The 22,711-nt window shown below is 37.2% G+C and overlaps 1 protein-coding gene across 2 annotated transcripts in view; it reads right to left on the bottom strand.

Annotated features, from left to right (window-relative positions):
* ATP7A (ATPase copper transporting alpha) overlaps window positions 1–22,711 on the bottom strand; it is a 139,556-nt gene that overhangs the window by 18,668 nt on the left and 98,177 nt on the right. For both annotated transcript variants that reach the window (XM_016207263.2, XM_087829450.1), the window contains 8 exons: window positions 21,329–21,562; window positions 19,895–19,986; window positions 13,069–13,196; window positions 8,350–8,504; window positions 8,023–8,157; window positions 5,427–5,621; window positions 3,370–3,552; window positions 880–1,090 (listed from right to left, as the gene is read on the bottom strand). In XM_016207263.2, the coding sequence (XP_016062749.2) occupies window positions 880–1,090; window positions 3,370–3,552; window positions 5,427–5,621; window positions 8,023–8,157; window positions 8,350–8,504; window positions 13,069–13,196; window positions 19,895–19,986; window positions 21,329–21,562 (1,333 nt within the window). The remainder of the gene's footprint in view (window positions 1–879; window positions 1,091–3,369; window positions 3,553–5,426; window positions 5,622–8,022; window positions 8,158–8,349; window positions 8,505–13,068; window positions 13,197–19,894; window positions 19,987–21,328; window positions 21,563–22,711) is intronic.

Raw genomic sequence — 22,711 nt, forward strand, 5'->3', positions numbered from 1 at the left:
AAAGACAGAGAGAATGCCCTAGCCGGTGTTCCCAGTGGTTAGAGCACTGGCCCGCTCACTGAAGGGTTGCAGGTTCGATTCCAAGTCAAGAGCATGTACGTGGGTTGCAGGTTTGCTCCCTGCTCCCAGTTGGGGAACATGTAAGAGGGAACCTGTTGATGTCTCTCTTTCACATCAATGTTTCCCCCCACACACACACCCATTCCCTTCCACTCTCTGAAAAGCAATGGAAAAAATATCCTCATGTGAGGAAAAAAAAAAAAGAGGGAGGTCCCTGAGGAATCAAGAGATGGGGGAAGGGGAGAGAGGTGGAGGGAGGTGGAAGAGAGCATCATAGAGGGGATAGTGATGGAAAAAATTAAATTAAATTAAACCAAATCATATATATGGTGGGGGGGAAAGAAAGAGAGGAATCCAGCAAAGATGAGAGGATTCATTAGACAAGATGAAGCATAATTCCTCCCCTGAAAAAGGAATAAATCTGGGGGGAAAAAAGGAAGGAGCATGTGTCTGGGAACCTTAATTTTTCTATGTGAAAAATAAGCCACATAATTTGCTCAAGGAACTAGGGGTAAGGCCACAGGATCGTGTGAACGATATAAAAACTTTGGAGTAGCTATGATGAGAAATAAAAGCAAGCTAAAATGAAATGGAAGATCAGCTAAGTCTAGGCCTCATCACCCTATAGAGGAATCAAGGAGCACAGTTGGAAAATGTTAAGTAACTTGAGTGAAGCGATCAGAGGCCTATGGTAAATTGATTGGTAAGAATGAAACCATAGTGTCAATTTTTATTTCTTATATAACAGTTCAGGATTTTAAAGTTAGACATATGTTAGTAACTGTCCCATAATTGGTACTACAAAGAAAATTAGCTTACTTGAGAGCCGGGCATCAATAATCATGGAAGTTGATGACTGTTCATTACTGGCATCAATCTGAACCAGGGACGCATTTTTAATATTATCTTCCTCTATCTTCCAGTTATTCTTATGTAATAAGCCTTCAATATTGGTGACTTTACAGCTAATACCACAGCCTGGCACAACCTGGAAATCTATGCAAGTACCCAAGGTTTCAGTGTCCAGCTCCTAATAAATAGAAACAGAAGGATTTCCTCTATTGTTCTAATATCCAAGGTCATCATTAGCAAGATCAAAGATTACTTCCAGTTATTTATAAATATTTAGAACAAAATTATCACTTACCATTGCCTATTTGACAGTGGATATTTTTGGTCTTTGTATTAACTATTATGTTTTATTGCAGTGAAAGGACACAGACTAAAATCAGCAAAGGGAAGAGGTTCATAGGGCAGGTTCAAGAGTTATCCAGCATGGTGCTTCCAGTGGTCCCCTTCCAGGGAACTAGGAATAAGGCCACAGGTCTTGTCATGTGAATAGCGCTTAATTCACCCAGCAAGTATGTATGATGATGTGTATGGAATGCTGCCAACCAGGGATGCTCACCTTGAACTTTACTGTCCAGAGTTTTTATTGGGGATCAGTCATGTAGACATGATTGACTCTCTCTATTGCTGACCTTAGTCTCTAGCCCTTCCAGAGGCTGAGCTGATACAGCATGGCCCTAGGCCTCCCACATAAATCACATCATTAGCATACACTATCTGGCATAGCCCAAGGCTGCCAGGTAAACCGAGACATTCTTATCAGGCAGCACACACTCCAAGGACTTAGAGGTTAGCACATAGGAGCTGGAGCCCAAGGTCAAACCTTTGGGCAAGTTCAATCCTTTACTACACATACTCACAGAGGAGGACTTGTGGAGCTTTTATCACCTACTTTTAAATAAAAGTGGATTTTAATAAGGATGAAGGAACAGACTGTTGAGCATAATGTTCAGAATTACAGGAGAACCTCAGAATCCTTCGTTTTAATTCTACTCTCTAAAATGTATACCAAGCTTAGGGAAAGAAAACATGGCCAGTTTATCATTGTTCTCTGCCTATATTCTCTGCCCTTTCCAGTAGAGAGTTACAAGTTAAATATTTAATTCTGCCAGGTCAGATTTTCTGTTCAGTACAGGGCAAAGGGAAACACAGAGCAGGGCCTTTAGTTACTAGAGTGCCTCTAATTCTGTGTCTCTAGTAAGCCAAGGAATTCTGGCTCTTTCTATCTTCATCCTCTCCTTTGTTCCATGTGGATGTCAATAAGCCAGGTCAGTAATAGTTAATAGGTAAAAAGGAAAAAGATAACGAAAGAAATGGCAACATCAATAGTAGAAATTGTCACATTTTAACTATAAAAGTATGTGAGATAACTTACAAAGCAATGAGAAAAAGGTAAATAATCCTATCTATGGAAAAATAGGCAAAGGATTCAAGCAGTTTACAGAAAAAGAAGTTCAAATGGTTAACAGACATATGAAAATATGCTCAACCTTATTCATAATTAAGGAAACGAAAAGCAAACCATCAACAAGTTAACATTTTTTACTTATTATATTGGAAAAAATAGTATTGGTAAGAATGTGGGGAAATTGTCAGTCATAACTTCTGGTGAAAGTATACATTGTTACAACCTTCCCTGTACCTGTTGGTAATATTTGTCACATGGGCATTGGTAACATTGATCAGAATTTAACTGTATATATCCTTTGCTCTAGCAATTGCATTAATAGGCATTTAACATAGAGATAAACTTGCAAAAGCTGATAAGGATGTTAACTGTACACTGTAAGAGCCAAAAACCAATTGTACAACAGAATAGAATAGAAGTATTAAAAATAATGAGGCAGATCTATATGTCCTGATATGGAAAAATCATTTAATAAAATTTAAAAACAAGGTACCAAATATAGGTCATTGTGTGACCTTTCTATGTAAAGTTTAAAAAATAATACATATATTTTGTTATATGCATTAAACATGGTTAATAGATGCACACTAGAGAATATACTAAAAATTATTATATTGTACATTTTACAAGCGTAAACTTTATAGTATGTGAATTGTATCTCAAAAAACTGTTATTTAAAAAGATTATTAACAGGTTAACACTTCTTAGTTTGGAGAGACAAATTATAGAAGTGGGTAGGGGATGAGGCTTTCCCTTTTCCTTATGCAACTCTCTGAACTATCTGAAGTTTCCTACCATAAATATGTATGACTTCTATATTTTTTAGTCAACAGGAGTTATCTGTGTAGGATTATAATTAATTCCTATTTTCATCTTTATATTTTTCTATATGAAGAATCTAAGACATATTATAAAACAAAATAAGGAAATGCAATCTCTCTAAGCCTCATATCAACTATATACATAAATCATAGTCAAATGCCAGTTTGGATTTGGTCTGAGTAATTCCAATAGTAGATGACAACATTAATAAACAAGGGGGAAAACTGTACCTGCTTGCAGTATTTGGTTACAGCTGCTCCTAGAGGGTGTTCACTGTTACTTTCAGCAGTTCCCACAATGGCCAGGATCTTATTGCGTGACATTCTGTTACTTTCCACTAGAATCTTTACTTGACTCACTACTGGGGTTCCATGGGTAATGGTTCCAGTCTTATCAAATACCACTACCTTTACCTGTAAGAAAATTAAAATACAGTACACCTATATGACTTGATAATTCTTAATATCACCTTTCCAGAAATGAGAAAAAGGTTTACTTCTTAATAAGCTTGGACTTAATAAACTGTCTTTGGGAGAATAAGGGGAGAAATACTCTTAGTCACACCTACTCCCCCCCACTGCAAATGTTTAACCTACTGTGGATTCATGTTAAATACCTAGAACTAATTGTTAAAGTTTGACTGTTAATAGTTAATTAAAAGATGCCTCTAGTGCCTCCAGGGAAAGACAAAGGCTTTAAATAGTAATGAATCACAGATCTATAGCGGGAAATCTGGGCAATAGGAAGATAACTATAAGAGAAAGGTAAATAAGTTGAAGTGAGCACCAGATAAGACCTGCTGGGCTGTTTTGACTTTATTGGATCTAGATGAGAAGCTGGGCCTGAGAAGAGACAGCTCAGAGAAACAATGAAGAAACTGTAGCCCAGACAGGAAAAAGGAAGAGTCTGGAATAAGAAAACACAGTCACCTCACAGTAAACTCAGAAAACAAACCTTGAAAAGTGAATAGCTTGAGGAACCGAGATGAAAAGATATAACAACTAAATAGAAAGCATAATTCCCAACAAGAGAAAAAATAGCTATAAAGGATATTATGGTATGAGGAAACTGGAACATGGACTATAGATTAGATAATAGTACTATATTAATATTAGTTTCTTGAATTTGAACTTTGTACTGTGATTATGTAAGAAAATATCCTTCTTCTTAGGAAAGGCTGGTATCTGCAGTAAAGGGTATATAGAAGTTCTTTGTATCATGCTTGCAATTTTTCTTTAAAATTATATCAAAATTAAAAAAAATACTATAAAAACTAAAAGTCTGTATTCACTAGATGAGGTTCCAAATCTGTTCTAAACTGTGTTCTGTGTTTAGTACATGCATGCATCTCTGTATAGTTCATATCCTCATACTAAGAACACACTAGAAGGAACATGGTTTTAGTTGAAGTAGCCTTGATTGAGATTGTTATGAAAATTGTAATATGAGAGAGACCAGGGACAGGATTATATTCCTCAAGTCACAGTTGCAAACTGTCATGTGGTGGCAGAAAGGCAAAGAAACTGCAATGTAACCACAAGTGCTATCTCATGGTGAACACAAACATGGAGACACACAAATAGGTTAGAAGCCTGAAAGACCTGGGCAAACACCTCCTCTCTCTTCCTGCCCTAAAGACTTTTCTAGCCTGAGCAGGGATAGGACTCCAGATTTTCAGCATCTGCTCTTAGAGAGCAGGACTCTAGTAGTTTTAAAGGTCTTAGATAACTAAGGCCAATCTGGAGCAGAACCAAAATAACACCTTTCCTACCTTGACCCTCAGGATAGTGCCAGAAGCAGCTCGGCTTATGGACCAGGTGGAAATAATTTAGGACTCTGTGTTTCTCAGTAGGTGTGCTATTGCCAGTTTGGATGGGACAATTTTTTTTCTTCTTTTTTTTTGTCTCTGGCCTTTACTTCTATTTTTTTGTTTGTTTGTTTAAAATAGTACAGATGTCCCTTTTTCTCCCCAATGACCCCTTCCCCCTCCCCAGTCCCTCTCCCCACCATTGTCCGTGTCCTTGGGTTGTGCATATATGCATATAAATTCTTTGGTTACTCTCTCCCCCTCCACCCACTGCCCTCCTCCCTCCCTCTGACATTCGTCAGTCTCATCTATGCTTCCATGTCATTGAATCTATTCTGTTTATCAGTTTATTAAGTTCTTTAGATTCCACATAAAAGCGAGATCATGTGACATTTGTCTTTCACTGCCTGACTTATTTCACTTAGCATAATATTCTCCAGGTCTGGATGGGACAATTCTTAGTTCTGGGAACTATCTTACCTTATGAGCCATCTCCAATGGCTCGCCACCTTTGATTAGTATGCCATTTTGAGCGCCTACTCCTGTACCCACCATCACAGCAGTTGGAGTCGCCAGACCCAGTGAACAGGGACATGCAATGCACAGAACTGTGATAGAGGCTTGGAAAGCAAAGCGTATTATCGTTTCTGTTTGGGAGATACTTCTGCTGTAGCCCTTTAGAAGAAAGGCATGAATTTTGGTTATTGATTTAGAGCTATACAAAACAAAGACATAAAGTTTAACCCAATTTAAATAAAACCTCAATTTTGAAGTCACACATAACCCTACTTAGCTACCAGCTTATATGTTTTAGTTACTAGTAAGAAAATACTTTTTAAAAAGTTTTATGAATAAAAGAAATTGTGACATAGCTGGTAAACAAGTCACAGTTCCCAAATCAAGATTTCAATTTTAGTAATTCAGTTATAAACTATGGAGTGAATATAAGAAACATAAAAGTCAGCTTTTTTTTTTTTTTGCCCCATATTGAGAGTATTTTTATTAGGGACTTTCAAAAATAGCTGCAAACATGGGACCTAATTCTCAACAAATTTGATCCTAAACAAAAGGAATTCTGAATCTCTATATACTGAGACCTACCTTTCACACTCTTCTCTGAAGACTGAAAAAAAATCACCCAGCATGCAAAGGAAGCTTAATCACATTTCAATAAAATTCTTTTGGTTGGAACAATGTCAACTGAGTATACCTGGTAGTATAGCTCTTTTTTAAAAAAATAGTTTATTTCTTTTTTAAAAAAGTATGTTTTTATTGATTTTAGAGAGAGAAGAAAGGAGAGGGAGAGAGAGAAACATCAGTTGGCTGCCTCCTGCACACCCCCTACTGGGGACTGAGCCTGCAACCCTGGCAAGTGTCCTGACCAGGAATCGAACTTGGGGACCTTTTGGTGCACAGGATGACACTCAACCAACTGAGCCCCACCAGCCAGGGCTATTAATTAACTTATTTAATTTATTTGTTTATTTTGTTAATCTGCACCTGAGGATATTTTTTCCATTGATTTTTTTTTTCTTTTTTAGAGAGAGAGTAGAAGAGGGGGAGAGACAGAGAGAGAAACAGTGATGTGAGAGAGAGACATCGATTGGTTGCCTCCTGCACGTGCCCCCACCAGGGGTCAGAAATTGAACCTGCAACCCAGATACATGCCCTTGACCAGGAATCAAACCCACCACCTTTTGGTGTATGGGCTGATGCTCTAACCACTGCTCAGGGCAGTATAACTCTTAATGACAATCAATATTTGATTTGCTTGTGTGGGTAAATATGATTGACTATACTAGGGAAAATCTCCTAAGATCCCCTGAACTCATGATACACATTCCAAAATACCTCCTAGGAATTCTCTTGTTCAATATTTACTTAACCAATATGAATCATTTAAAGAATTTTTTTATATTATACTAATGACCATACTATGGAATAGATACACAGTTGTTATGATTCTACTTGTTCTTTAATTGAAGGGGCAAATAGCATAAAACACTGTATAGAACAGTATTTTTTAAAATAAAGAAATACAACAGACTTTTTTAGTAGTAATTGTTTTATAGTGCTAGTTTCTTACTAAGTTCCCAAATACTTTAAGTATGCATCTAAGAATTGTATATCTATACAGTAACAGAGTTGGAAGGGACTTTCATAAACATCTAAGCCTATGTTTTCATATATGTCATATATGCATGTTTTCACCTACACTAATTTCAATCCTGCAATTTAGGTATTATTATCATTATATTACAGATGACAAAACTGAAGCTAAGTGAAGTTAAGTGACTTAAAGATTATATCTCTAAAATGAGGCACAGTCCAGGTCTACTTTACCACTTTGACACCATAGTTTAGAGACTATCATAGAACTAGAGAAAAGCAGGCATTAATATTATCTTTTTAAAAATATTTTTAAAAGTTGATTTTAGAGAGAGGAAGGGAGAGAGAGAAACATTGATCAGTTGCCTCCCATATGCACCCTGAACAGGGATCTAACATGCAACCTGGGTATGTGCCCTAACTGAGAATTGAACCTGTGATCTTTCAGTGTATAGGATGACACCCAACCAACTGAGCCACACTGGCCAGGGCCTAATATTATCTTATATTTATAAAGCATTTAATAAATTACTAAGTGTTTCTAATATATTATCTTATTTAACTTTCACAACAAGTTATGCAGGATGAGATTATTAAAATCTCACATTATAGATGAGGAAAATGAAGCTCATAGGGAAATTAAGCTGACCAGAGCTGAAATCCCGAAGTTTTCCTCAATATATCTATAGTCCTTTGTAAAAGCACAATCATGCTGGAAATAAGACTAGGTATATAATGTAAAAGTTCAATACCTGCTTTGGGAAAATCACATGTCACAGTGAAAAAAATCTTTCTAAAAGGAAATCTTTTATATTTATAGAAATGCAAATGTTATTCATATCACCCTCCCACTCTAGTCCCTTAAAGATACTAGTAATTATTAAGGTTATTTTCCAATTAATTACTTACACAAAAAATTCACAAACTGCTTTACATATAGTAAAGAATTGCTATATGTCATACTTACAGGAAAGTAGGTTTTCACAACTTGGAAATTCAGAAATCCAATTATAATCCAAACCAAGAGGGTAACAATGGAAATAATAACAATAAAAGGAACAAAGTAGCCACTGAGTTTGTCTGCAAATTGCTGGATAGGAGCCTAGAATTAAATAATAATAATACATAAATCAAAGTCTCCTTTTTATAATGAATAGAGCACAAACAGAGCTATTTTAATAAACTATATTAATGCAGTTAGAATTAATAGAAGGAAAATATGAAAACTAAATAAAGATTTATACTAAGTAGGCTTTAAAGAAAATACTTTGTTTCTTCTAGGGAGTTAAGTTACCTTTGATGTTTGTGCCTCTTCCACAAGTTTGACAATTTGAGAAAGGGTTGTGTCTGCTCCAACATGGGTTGCACGGATGAGTAGTGACCCATTCTGGTTAATGGACCCAGCAATCACTGTGCTGCCATATTTCTTAGCCACAGGCATTGCCTCCCCTGTATAAGGAGTAAAGATATATTTAGAGACCATAAATAAGCACTATCTTGAAACATACCATTACTTGTTAATTGTCAAAAAAATATCTAGAGATTCCAAGATGGCGGCAGATTAAGTGGAAGCTACACAGACACTCTCCCAGGACCAAACTGGAATTACAACTAAAATATAGAAAAACCACCCTGAATAATCAACTGGATGGGCTCCCACAAGCAGCAGCTGAAGTTCTGGAGGGATATGTCAGCTGTGGGTGGTTGCCACTGAGAACTCTGGGGTCTAAACCCCAAGCTGGGCTCTCCAAACCAGAGCACCAGATCTGAGAAAGCAACCAACATAACATCTGGCTGTGAAAAGTAGCAGTGTTTCTGTATGCCAGGGAGAGATGGCTGGAAATGCAGGCACCTGCTTAAAGGGTGAACAAAACATTTCATGTACAGCCACTCAACTTGTGCTTTGGCAGAGGGAGGGTAGAGTGACCTAGAGCTGTGTGAGAATCCAGGATTGCTGGCTCTGGGGACAGAGCTCAGAGGGCACCTGTCTGGATTCCTGTGCTGAGTCATTCCCCAATACTGGAGAGGACATATTTTTGAGGCAGACCTTTACCATCCAGGGAGCTTTTGCCTGGAGGTGGGAAGCAATTGCCCCACCCTTTGAAAACCTCTTGCCCCATCCTGTGGGATTTATGCTATGCTGTAGTCTACAGCCTGAGGCTCATTAAGAGACTGAGAATCACAGTTAGTCTAAAGACAAAGGTGGATCACTGGGTGCTTTGAGTCTTTGCCTGATCTACTTCTGGACCTGGAGCTTGGAAAAGCAGACCTTCGTGTGCATCTTGGCCCTTTCCAAATGTACCCAGCCCCAGAAGAGGAAGCTATAAGCTGTGGATCACTGATAGCTCCAAACAGGAACTCAAGGCCAGTCAAAACCAGTGTCTGACATTGACCAGCACCAGAGACCATCCAAAAGACTGAGAGTCATAGTAGATCTACCTAATACATAGAAACAAATCCAAACAGGTAGCCAAAATGGGGAGACAAAAAACAAGCCCCAAATGAAAGAACAAGAGAATTCTCTAGAAGAAGAGATAAATGAAATGGAGAAAAGTACTCTATCAGATACAGAGTTCAGAATAATGATTGTAAGGATGCTCAACAGCATGAGAAAAGAAATGGAAACTATGAAGGAAATTAAGAATGACATGGGAGAAATAAAGAATACACTGGAAGGAATAAACAGCAGATTAGAGGAGGATGAGGATCAGAACAGTGAACTAGAACACAGGGTAGAAAAAAATCATTCAATCAGAGCACCAAAAAGAAAAAACAATTAAAAAACAGGACAGTTTACGGGAGTTGTGGGACAACATGAAATACAACAATACTTGTATCATAGCAATGCCAGAAAGAGAAGAAAGTGAGCAAGGGACAGAGAACCTGTTTGACGAAATAATGACAGAAAACTTCCCTAGCCTAGTCAAGGAAAAAGTCACACAAGTTCAGGAGGCACAGAGAGTACCAAGTAAGAAGAACCCAAATAGGCCTATGCCTAGACACATCATAATTGAAATGCCAAAAATTCAAGACAAAGGGAGAATCTTAAAGGCAGCAAGAGAAAAGCAATTCGTTACCTACAAAAGAGCTCCCATAAGGCTGTCAGCTGACTTCTCATCAGAAACTCTACAGGCCAGAAGGGAATGGCATAAAATATTAAAGTCAATGAAAAGCAAGGATCTGAAACCAAGACTACTCTATCCAGCAAGGCTATCATTCAAATAGATGGTGAAATAAAGAGCTACCCAGACAAAAAAAGGTTAAAAGAGTTTATCACCACCAAAGCAGCACTGCAAGAAACATTAAAGGGTCTGCTGTAATAAGAAATATATATAGAGAAAAACGTAGGCATGAAAAATTAAAATGGCGCCCAGCTGGTGTGGTTCAGTGGTTCAGCATCAACGTATGATCCAGGAGATTGGGGCTGGATTCCAAGTCAGGGCACATGCCTGGGTTGCGGGCTCGATCGCCAGTAGGGGGCATGCAGGAGGCAGCTGATCAATGACTCAGTCATCATTGATGTTTCTATCTCTGTCTCCCTCTCCCTTCCTCTCTCTGAAGTCAACAGACATATTTTTAAAATAGTAATTAAAATGGCAACAAATAAGCACCTATCAATAATAACCTTAAATGTAACTGGATTAAATGCTCCATTTAAAAGACAGAGGGTAGCTGAATGGATAAGAAAACATGGCCCAAATATATACTTTCTACAAGAGACCCACCTCAGAACAAAAGACTCACATAGAATGAGAGTTAAGGGATGGAAAATTTTTTTCCATGCAAATGGAAGTGAAAAGAAGCTGGGGTAGCAATACTCATATCTGACAGAATAGACTTCGAAATGAAGGCCATAACAGGAGACAATAAAGGTGACTACATAATACTAAAGATATCAATCCAACAAGAAGATATAATCCTGGTAAACATATATGCACCCAATATAAAAGCACCTAAATATATAAAAAAAACTTCTGGAGGACTTTAAGGGAGAGATTGACAGCAATATAGTCATAGTAGGGGCCTTTAACACCCTACTAAGATCACTGGAGAGATCTTCCAGACAAAAAAATCAACAAGGAAACAGTAACTCTAAATGACACACTAGATCATAGGGACTTCATAACAGTCCAAGTACCCATCAGGAGATGAGTGGATAAAAAAGCTATGGGACATTTACACTAAGGAATACTTTGCAGCTGTACAAAAGGATCTCTTATCCTTTGAGACAGCATGGAGGGAACTGGGGTGCATTATGCTAAGCCAAACAAGGCAATGAGAGAAAGACAAGTATCACACGATCTCACTCATATGTGGAATTGAACGAACAAAAGAAACTGATGAACAAAATAGATCCAGAGACACAGAAGCATGGAACAGACTGATGAATCTCAGAGGAAAGGTGGGGGAGGGGAAGTGGGTGGGGATAGATTAACCTAAGAATTTATATGCATATATGCATAACCCGTGGACAAAGACAATAGTGTGGTGAAGGGCTGGATCGGGGAAGGGGAGGGTGCAGGGTGGAGGGGATCAATGGGGAACAAAAGGGGATATCTGGCCCAGCCTGCATGGCTCAGCAGTTGAGCATTGATGTATGATCCAGCAGATTGTGGTTTGATTCCCGGTCAGGGCATATACCTGGGTTATGAGCTCGATTCCCAGTGGGGGTCATGCAGGAGGCAGCCAATCAATGACTTTCTCTCATCATTGGTATTTCTATCTCTCCCTCTCCCTTCCTCTCTCTCTAAAATGAATAAAAATATATTTTAAGAAAAGGGGGGGATATCTGTAATACTCTCAACAATAAAGATAAATTTAAAAAAAGAACAACAAGAATGTCCAACCTGTTTGTAGGTGACTCCCACTTTCAATTAGCAATAAAAGCCTTGTAGTGGGGGAAAATATCTAGAAAGGAGATTCTTACTTCATGAAATAGAATCTGGACAAATGCCCAAGTGAAAGGTGGCCTCTCTATTTCCTTCTGGGTCAAACCTAGGCATACTATCTTAACCTGGAAAAACCTAATATGCCAGCTCTTGTTGGAAGATCCTTTTGGAATTCTACCCTAGTTAGATCATTGGTTCTCAGCCTATTCCCAAGGGGCATTTAGAAATGTGGGAGGGAGTTTTTGTATGTAATAACTGCTGGTAGGGCATGGGGTGCTGCTACTCCAATGTAGTGGACCAGGGTCAAGGATACTAAATGTACTACAATGGGCAAGAGAGTCCCCCAGAACTAAGAATTGTCCCATCCAAACTGGCAATAGCACACATACTGAGAAACACAGAATCCTAAATTATTTCCACCTGGTCCATAAGCTGAGCTTCTTCTGGCACTATCCTGAGGGTTGAAGTAAGAAAGGTGTTATTTTGGTTCTGCTCCAGATTGGCCTTAGTTATCTAAGACCTCTAAAACTACTAGAGTCCTGCTCTCTAAGAGCAGATGCTGATGTGGAAAACCTGGAGTCCTATCCCTGCTCAGAGTAGAACAGTCTATAGAACAGGTAGACAAAATAGGAATTTGGTAACATAAATGTGCCAAAGTCTACTGGGCTCTACAGGAGAATGAGACAATTTCCTTTGGTTTTATGATCTAGTAATTAACAATTTTCAGTGAAAAGAGCCTTCATTTAGCATAACTAAAATCACAAAATAAAATCTGCAGAAATTGATTTAACAGTTTTTTAAAAAAATGTTTATTGATTTTTTCAGATGGAGAGGAAGGGAGAGGAAAGAGAGAAACATCGATCCAACTGGGGATCTAGCCCACAACTGGGGAATGTGCCCTGACATGGAATCGAACTGGCAACCTTTCAGTGCACAGGACAACTCTCCAACCTACTGAGCCACAGCAAGCAGAGCGATTTAATACAGTCTTAAAAATAACTCATTTTCTCTTTGCTTATTATATACTCATTCCAATTTCTATAAAAAGCTTTTCACCTTTCATGCCTATTTTTCATTAACATTTTAGATTCACTTCACTTTCATGACTCTCTGGAAGAACATACCTGTGATGAGGGACTCATCTACCATAGAATGTCCTTCAATAACACGACCATCCACCGGAAATTTGCCTCCTGGAACTACTTTAATGATGTCTCCACGCTGCACAAGTTCCACATCCACTTGTTCTTCACTGGATATGAGTTAAAATAAAATGCATTATGACAATATGCTTCTCACACTGATTTTTCCATACAAGCTTTTCAGTTCATATTAAGCTGTGACTCTGTAATTGTTACAAATGGAAGCTAGGACCAACACTTAAGCTAGGAACGACAATGTCAGTCCTGTTAACTGGTGAGGAACAGCTCAGTACCTGGTACAAAGTAGGCACTCTAAATATTTGTTAAAGTCATTGAGTGAGTAAATGAAAACTTTGTAAAATAATGTAATGGATTCTATTTAACTAAACAACTTATTTATTGTATAAATTTGTCTAAATAATTTTATGAGTATATAAATAAGAAATACAAAAGAATGAAATCTAATCAAGCCTTTAGTTCTGACTTCCAGTTTACAGGTAACACACAGGAGTTATAAAACAAGTTAAATGACACCACATGGAAACAAAGAGATAAATCCAGACTGTGGGATATTATACAGGACAACTGATGGATGTTTCTTTAACAAGTCAACTGTATGAAGAGGGAGAAGAAGGGAGGAAGAAGGAGGTTAAAAGAGAAGGATGAGTGGTTCTAGATTAAAAGAATCATGCAGTCAAATATAACGACCCATGGACCTTGTTTGAATTCCATTTCAAACAATGAAACTTAAAACATTATGGAACAGGAGAACTGTGTATATAGACTGCATAGTAGATGATATTAAGGAGTTTTTGTTCATTTTCTTAGATGCAATATGGTCTTACAGTTACATAAGGTATGTCCTTTTTTAGAGATACTACAGAAATATTTAGCAGTAAAATGATATGATTGGAATTTACTTTAAAACATACTGCAGGAGAGTGACATCAGAGGAATGGCAGCATGAGAGATCCCGTTGGCCTCTCCCCTTGAAATTTCAACAAGTTAATCAACAATAATTCAACAAAGAATTCCCTACTCAATATAGAGGCACGCCTGAGAGATCTGCACACCGAAACATCTAAAGGTGGGCAACCGGGAATAAGCAGGGAGACAAGAAGGGAGAAAAGCTGGGATGGTCCTCAGACACAGCATAGCAGTCAAGAGGTTGCGGCCTGGCTGGGAGAGGTGAGAAAGCCAGTGGCAGGAGGTGCTTCCTTCAGCTGGGAGGAACAGAGAGCTATGGAGGCCAGTCCAACAGGGCAAGCAGACAGAACAGTGACTGAGCCAGCAGATGCCTGGCAGAGCATGGGGTTCTGCCGTGCGGATATCCACTGTCAGGCGGCGGTGATTCTGACAAAGAAACACAACCACTGCCCGGCCGGGCATGGCTCAGCGGTTGAGCATCGACCTAGGATCCAGGTGATCGGGGTTTGATTCCTGGTCAGGGCACATGCCCGTGTTGCGGGCTCGATCAATGACTCTCTCATCATTGATGTTTCTATCTCTCTCTCTCCCCCTCCTTTCCTCTCTCTAAAATCAATAAAGATATATTTTTTTTTAAAAAAAGAAACAGAACCACAAAGCCCTGCCACCCCTTGGACTCCCAAAACTCACCTCCCATTGCCCTGTGTCAGGTCGAGGAACATTTTATCTGTAAACAAAGAGTTATTGCAGAGGAACCACTGATTCCCTGTGTGACTGATCCTTGGGTTTGGTGCTTGGGGAGGGACTCTACAGAGTAGGTCAGGGTGCCATTAAAGTGAGGGCAAAACAAATCCCACCCCCAAGCAGCTCTGCTGTACTGTCTAATGGAAGCCTCAAGGCTGGGAGATCACAAAGGTAAAAAATCTTGCGATTCAGCGCCATCTGCAGGAAAACAGTAGGAAGACTTCTTCAGAGAATGCTGCTGTAGAAGAGATATTTACGTCTAGACAAAGGATAGTAGAAAATACATGAATAGCCACGGTAACGAGAATAATCAGAAAGAAAATGAAAAATCCCTCAAAGGCAAGCTGGAACACAAGGAAATAAGCGATATAAATGACAGAGATTACAAGATTGCAGTTCTGAAAATACTCAATGAGATGCGAGAAAATACAGACAGGCAATTCAGTGCACTCAGAAAATAAATCAATGAACAAAACGAGTACTTTACCAAAGAGACTGAAACTTTAAAAAAGAACCAATTAGAAACCCTGGAAATGAAGCATGCAATTAAGGAGATTAGGAATGAGCTACCGAGCATTGAAAACAGAGTAAACCAGATGGAAGAAATAATTAGTGATATCAAGAATAGGAGTCTATAAATGACGGAGAAGGAAAGAGAGCGAGGCCTGAGCATAAAGAAAAATGAAAGAGCTCTAAAAGAACTGTCTGACTCCATCAGAAAAAAGCAATATTAGAATTATAGGCATTCTGGAAGAAGAAGAGAGGGAGAAGGGAACAGAGAGCCTATTCAAACAAATAGTGGATGAGAACTTCCCAAAACTATGGAAAGAACTAGATCCTCAAATCCAAGAAGTAAACAGAACACCTAGTTACCTCAATCCAAAGAGGCCCTCTCCAAGGCACATTGTATTAAAACTGTCAAAAATTAATGACAAAGAAAAATTCTCAAAGCAACCTGGGAAAAGAAAAAGTGACCTAAAAAGGAAAACCCATCAGAATTTCATTCGACTTCTCAGCAGAAACCCTACAAGCCAGAAGAGAGTGGAACCAAATATTCAAACATCTGAAAGAGAAATTACCAGCCACAAATAACATATCCAGCAAAATTATCTTTTAAATATGAAGGAGAAATAAAGATGTTCCCAGACATATAGAAGCTGAAAGACTTTATTACCAGAAAACCTCAATTGCAGGAAATACTCAAGAGGTAGCTGAAAAAGAACATAAGGTCACAACACTACGAGTAAGATCACCGAAAAACTTAGAGCACAAACAGGGATAATTTGTGACAACAAAAAAATTAAGGGGGAGGGAGTAAAGATCTGAACTGGCAAAGGAGGATAAACATCAGATGAACTCAAAAGAAAAAAAAAATTATTGTATATTTGCAACTTTATGTTTTATAAACCTAATCGTAACCACACACAAAAATCCCCAAATCAGGACACATAGCTTAAAGAGGACACAGAGGAAAGAAGTATGAAACACCACCAAACAAAAACAACAGAAAGAAGTACAAAGGAAAAGAACCAATGAAGGCACAGAGCTACCAGAAAACAAAAGATAAAATGGCTATAGGTAATCCCCATACATCAAGAACTACCCTAAATGTAAATGGTCTGAATTCACCAATAAAGAGGCACCGAGTAGCAGAGCGGATCAAAAAACAAAACCCAACCCTATGCTGCCTACAAGAGACACATCTAAGCTGCAAAGACAAAGGTAGATTCAAAGTAAAAGAGTGGAAAATGATTCTCCAAGCAAATAACATCCACTGAAAAGCAGGTGTAGCCATACTTATATCTGACAAAATAGAATTCAAGTCAACAAAGATAACAAGAGACAAGATGGACACTTTATGATAAAGGGGACACTAAATCAAGAACACATAACACTTCTTAATATATATGCACCCAACCAGGGAGCACCAAAATATATAAAGCAACTACTCACAGCACTAAAGGGAGAAACAGATCAAAACACAATCACAGTTGGGGACCTTAATACTGCATTGACAGTTCTAGACAGATCAACCAAACAGAAAATCAATAAAGAAATATTGGCCTTAAATGAAATGCTAGATCAAATGGACATAATTGATATTTAGAGAGAGCCTTTCATCCCAGAACATCAGATTATACATTCTTCTCCAGGGCACATGGAACATTTTCAAGGATAGACCATATGTTGGGTCACAGAAATAGCATCAAGTTCAAGAAGACTGAAATTATACCAAGCATATTCTCTGAACACGATGCCTTGAAATCAGAAATCAACTGCAAAAAGGAAGTAAAAAAACTGACAAATACATGGAGATTAAATAACATAGTACTAAAAAATGACTGGGTCAAAGAATAAATAAAAGATGAGATCAAAAGATATAGCGACGCAAATGAGAACAACAGTATAACATATCAAAATTTCTGGGATGCAGCAAAAGCACTAATAACAGGGAAGTTTATATCATTACAGGGCTATCTCAGGAAATGAGAAATCCCAAGTAAACAACCAAACATCACATCTTAAAGAACTAGAAAAAGAAGAACAAAAGAAACCCAAAGTCAGCAGAAGAAAGGAAATCATAAAACTCAGAGCAGAATTGAATGAAATGCAGAACAAGACCATACAAAAAATTAATAAAAGAGCTGTTTTTTAAAAAAAGATTAATAAAAATGGACAAACCGCTGGCTAGACTCACTAAGGAAAAAAGGGAAAAGACCCATATAAACAAAATCAGAAATGAGAGAGAAGTCACCACACACATCACAGATATACAAAAGATCTTTCTGGAATATTATGAAAGACTATACGACACCAAATTCAACAACCTAGAAGAAATGGATAAGTTCCTAGAAATGTATAACCTTCCTAGACTAAATCACGAAGAACTGAAAAATCAAAATACAGTGATCAGCAGTGAGGAAATTGAAACAACCATCGAAAACCTCCCAGAACCAGATGGCTTTCCCAGTGAATTGTACCAAACATTCAAAGAAGATTTAAAACTTAACCTTCTCAAACTCGTCCAAAAAAATGAAGAAGAGGTAATACTTCCTAACATATTTTATGAGGCCAATATAACCCTGATACCAAAACCTGGAAAGGAAAACACACAAAAAAAGAAAACTACAGACCAGTATCTCTGAGGAATACAGGTGCAAAAATCTTAAAATACTAGCAAATCGAATACAGCAGTACATCAGAAAAATAATACATCACAATGAAGTGGGGCTCATTCCAGGGCCACAAGTATGGTTCAACATACGTAAACCAATTTAATACACCACAGTAACAAAAGAAAGAATAAACATCATATGATCTCAATAGATGCAGAAAAAGCATTTGATAAGATACAACATTCATTTATGATTAAAACACTCAATAAAGTAGGAACAGAAAGGAAGTATCTTAACATAATAAAGTCCATATATGATAAACCCTCAGCTAATATCATACTCAATGGTGAAAAACTGAAAGCTTTTTCCTCTAAGATCAGGAACAAGACAAAGATGCTCACTCTCACCACTCTTATTCAACACAGTTCTGGAAGTCCTAGCCAGAGCAATAAGGCAAGAGAAAGAAATAAAAGGCATGCAAATTGGGAAGGAAGAAGTAAAACTGTCACTTTTTGCGGATGACATGATCCTGTATTTAGAAAACCCTAAAGACTCCACAAAAAAACTATTAGAAACAATAAAGACAGTAAAGTTGCAGGATACAAAATCACTGTATAAAAATCCATTGCCTTCCTGTATACTAACAACAAAACTTCAGAAAAAGAAATGGAAAAAAAAATTCCTTTAGCAATTGCAACCAAAAGAATAAAATACCTAGGAATAAGCTTAACAAAGAACATGAAAGACTTATATACTGAAAACTACAAAGCATTATTAAAAGAGTCTGAAAAAGACACAACAAAATGGAAAAATACCCCGAGTCCATGGATTGGGAGAATCAATATAGTTAAAATGGCCATATTACCCCAAACAATATACAAATTTAATGCAATCCCCATCAAAATACCAATGTCATTTTAAAAAGAAATAGAATGAGAAATCATCAGATTCGTATAGAACCACAAAAGACCCCAAATAGCCAAAGCAATCCTGAGAAAAACAAACGAAACTGGAGGTATCACACTACCTGACTTCAAATTATACTACAGAGCTACAATAATCAAAACAGCTTGGTACTGGCACAGAAACAGACACACAGATCAGTGGAACAGAATAGAGAGCCCAGATATAAAACCACGTGTATATGGGCAGATACACCACCTCACACCTGTTAGAGTATCTATTATTAAGAAGACAAGCAATAACAGGTGTTGGAGAGGTTGTGGAGAAAAGGGAACCCTCATTCACTGCTGGTGGGAATGTAGATGGTACAACCACTATGGAAAGCAGTCTGGTGATTCCTCAAAAAATTAAGAATAGAGCTACCATATACCCCAAAAACTCGAAAACATGTATTTGCAAAGATATATTCACCCCTATGTTAAATGCAGCATTATTCATGGTGGCCAAGACATGGAAACAATCAAAGTGTCCTGCAATAGAGGACTGGATACATATACACAATGGAATACTACTCAGTCATAAGAAAAGATGAAATACTGTAATTTGCGACAACATGGATGGACTCTGAGAATATTATGCTAAGTGAAATAAGTCAGTCAGAAAAAGCTAATATGATTTCACTCATATGTGGGGTATAAAACTGAAACTCGTGGACACAAACAAAAAAGCTGGTTACCAGAGGGGAGGGGGTTAGGGGGTGGGAATGAAGGGAGGCTTAATATATGGTGACGGGAGAAGATATGACTTTGGGTGGTGGGCACACAGATCAATATACAGATCTTGTAACATAGAAACCCACATCTGAAACCTATATGTCCATATTAACCACTGTCACCCCAATAAATTTAATAAAAAGAAAAAAGAACTACTGCAATAAGAGTAAGAAAGATAGAATGTATAGAATGTATAGATGAAGTAATATGTGGCAAAATGTGAATAACTGTTAAATCTAGGAGATAAATTATGTGCATTCATTATACTCTACTCTCTACTTCTGTGTATATTTGATATTTTCATAAGGAGTTAAAAAGAAAAGTGGGAAGAATGAAGATAAATACCTCAAGAGGATATTATCAGAATCAAGAGTTACAATAGTTGCTTCTGTAGCTTGTAGTGAAATTAGCTTGGCAAGAGCCTCTGATGTTTTGCCCTATAAATTAAGAAAAAAAAAGTCAACAATACTACGCAAGAAAAAGCCCAGGTCTTACCTATAATAAAGACATAATCTTTAATATTTACCCACAAGACAGCTTTAGGAATATTAATTAGTTTAAATCAGAAGAGATTTCACTTCAAAAATATGAAGTAAACAAAATGTAAATTTTATAATTAGCTATAATTTATAAGTAAATAATGTAAATTAATAAGAAAAACATCAGGAACCCAACAGGTACACAGGCAAAGGACATGAATAGGCAATTATTTAAGAAGAAATATAAGCCCTGGATGGGTAACTCAGTTGGTCAGAGCATTTTCCTGCTACACCAAGGTTGTGGTTTCGATCTCCAGTCAGGGCACATGCAAAAAGCACCCAAACAGTGGGAACATAAATGGGTGGAACAACAAATCAATATTGCACTCTCTTGCTCTCTTTCTCTCTCAAAAATCAGTAAAAAAATTTAAAGAAGAAATATAATACCTGATGTGTGGAAAAATGTTTATCCCTGCTATTAATGGAATAAATGCAAACTAAAGCAACTCTATGATACCATTTCAAGAATTTAGATAGGAGTCAATGCTGATGAAGTTGTAGTAAAACTACTTCACTAACATATCCATACTGGCAAAAATTGTTTCAACTTATAGCATAAACCACAGAAAGAATTATGTCTTTTAACCATATGCTTTGTAATTTATCCTAAGATACCAATTCAATAGAAATAACATTAGACATGAATATGTTTAATGCAAGGTTACCTAAAATTAAAAATTGGAAACCATCTAATTGAGAACAAAACCAGAATGGTTTAGTAAATAACAGCATGCTGGTTTGACAGAATATTATTCAGAAATGCCAAATAATTATCTAAACTGCAAAAATGGGGGAAAAACTATACAGTGTTAAGGGTACAAAGTGGTATGTAATACTAACTTTGCCACTCTGAAAAATATAAACATGTGGAACAGGATTAGAAAGTGATTTCCATTATAGCATGATATTACGGGTAAATTTTTTCAATCATTATTTTAAATCCTGTGGTCACATCAATTTTTCCATTAATGTGATATAATTAAATAAAATAAGTGCTTCTTAAATGCCTCTCTTAAAACAAACATGGATGTACTCTACTATCTACAGTATTAATTCCATAAATTTGGTAAATCTTCTAAAGAAATACTTAACTTAAAATATTGCCAAACAAAAATAAGTACTTCTTTCAGTAAATTATTAACTATATAAATCAATATATATTTCCAATAACTTGTCTAGAAGATATTATGGTCATTTAGCTACCCAAGATTTTAACAAATGTCACCTTTTCTCACTTTACCTTTGCTACATGCTCCAGCCACCGGCCTAGTGCAATAAACACAAATAGCATAGGAGGTGTGTCAAAGAAAGTAATAGGGTTCACTCTGGCTCTCTCATACATTGCGACCAGAAGAATAACCAAAGAGTAAGCAAATGCAATGGTGGTGGCCAGCACAATCAGTACGTCCATATTCGCAGTTTTATGCTTCAGTGCTTTGTAGGCCTGAATGTAGAAGTACCAGCCTCCAAAAAACTGTAATATAGAAACAATAATCATTGCTTTTTAAAAGATACTGAAATTCACATATATGCCTCAATAATTAAGTTACAGTATCAATGTTAACTTCCTTTGGCTTTTATCTAAATCATAAACACTAAAGAGAGATTTTAGGCTGAAGCAATAGTTTGTATTTTAGCAGACATGTGTGTGTAAAGATTCAAACTGCTGTACAAGCCCTTGGCAGCTGTCCTCTATGGTCCGATAGACAGACATTCCATAATATAAACTCAGACAGTTCTTAGAATTTTTTCTTTGATCCTAGCAAAAACAAGAACTAGGAAAAGGCCCAGCTGGGCATGGCTCAGCGATTGAGGGTCGACCCAGGATCCAGGAGATCGGGGTTCAGTTCCCGGTCGGGGCACGTGCCCGGGTTGTGGGCTAGGCAGCCGATCAATGACTCTCTCATCATTGATGTTTCTGTCTCTCTCCCCCTCCTTTCCTCTCTCTGAAATCAATAAAGATGTTTAAAAAAAAAAAAAAAAAAAAAAGCATTAAAAAACCCCAAAAAGTAGGAAAAGAATTACATTCTTTTGGCAAGGATTTTTCTACATAAAACTCATCTCCCCCTTTCCAAAATTCAACCTAAGTGGCAATATCACAAGCTCTTAGATCTGCTGGCTAATATTGTTGGTATACATACCTGAAAAGCTTATTTTTCATTAGTACAGAGCAGGGGTGGGAAACCTTTTTTCTGCCAAGGGCCACTGGGATATTTATAACATCATTCACAGGCCACACAAAATTATCAACTTAAAAAATAGCTATGAAAAAGTTCCTAGATTTATTGAATTTCAAGTCCCACCCGTGGCTGCCTTGGCAGGGCCAGACCAAATGATTTCTTAGGCCGTATATGGCCCACAGGCCATATAAGGTTCCCCATCCCTGGTATAGAGAAACACACTAAGAGTTTTTAAAAAATCATTATTGCCTTTTACAAGGATCAGAAAAAGGAATACATTTATTAGATGGAAGTGTTCCACAGTAAGTTTATTTCAAAAGTAAAGTTGAAAACATTTAAGTGCCAGGAAAAACAATATAACTAATAATACAATTTAATAATTATTAGAATTATTTTATTTTATATAATAAATTACTAAAGAAATCAAAATATATTTAATATCA

This window comes from Miniopterus natalensis, chromosome X (assembly GCF_054644295.1).
Source record: "Miniopterus natalensis isolate mMinNat1 chromosome X, mMinNat1.hap1, whole genome shotgun sequence".
Lineage (NCBI taxonomy): Eukaryota > Metazoa > Chordata > Mammalia > Chiroptera > Miniopteridae > Miniopterus > Miniopterus natalensis.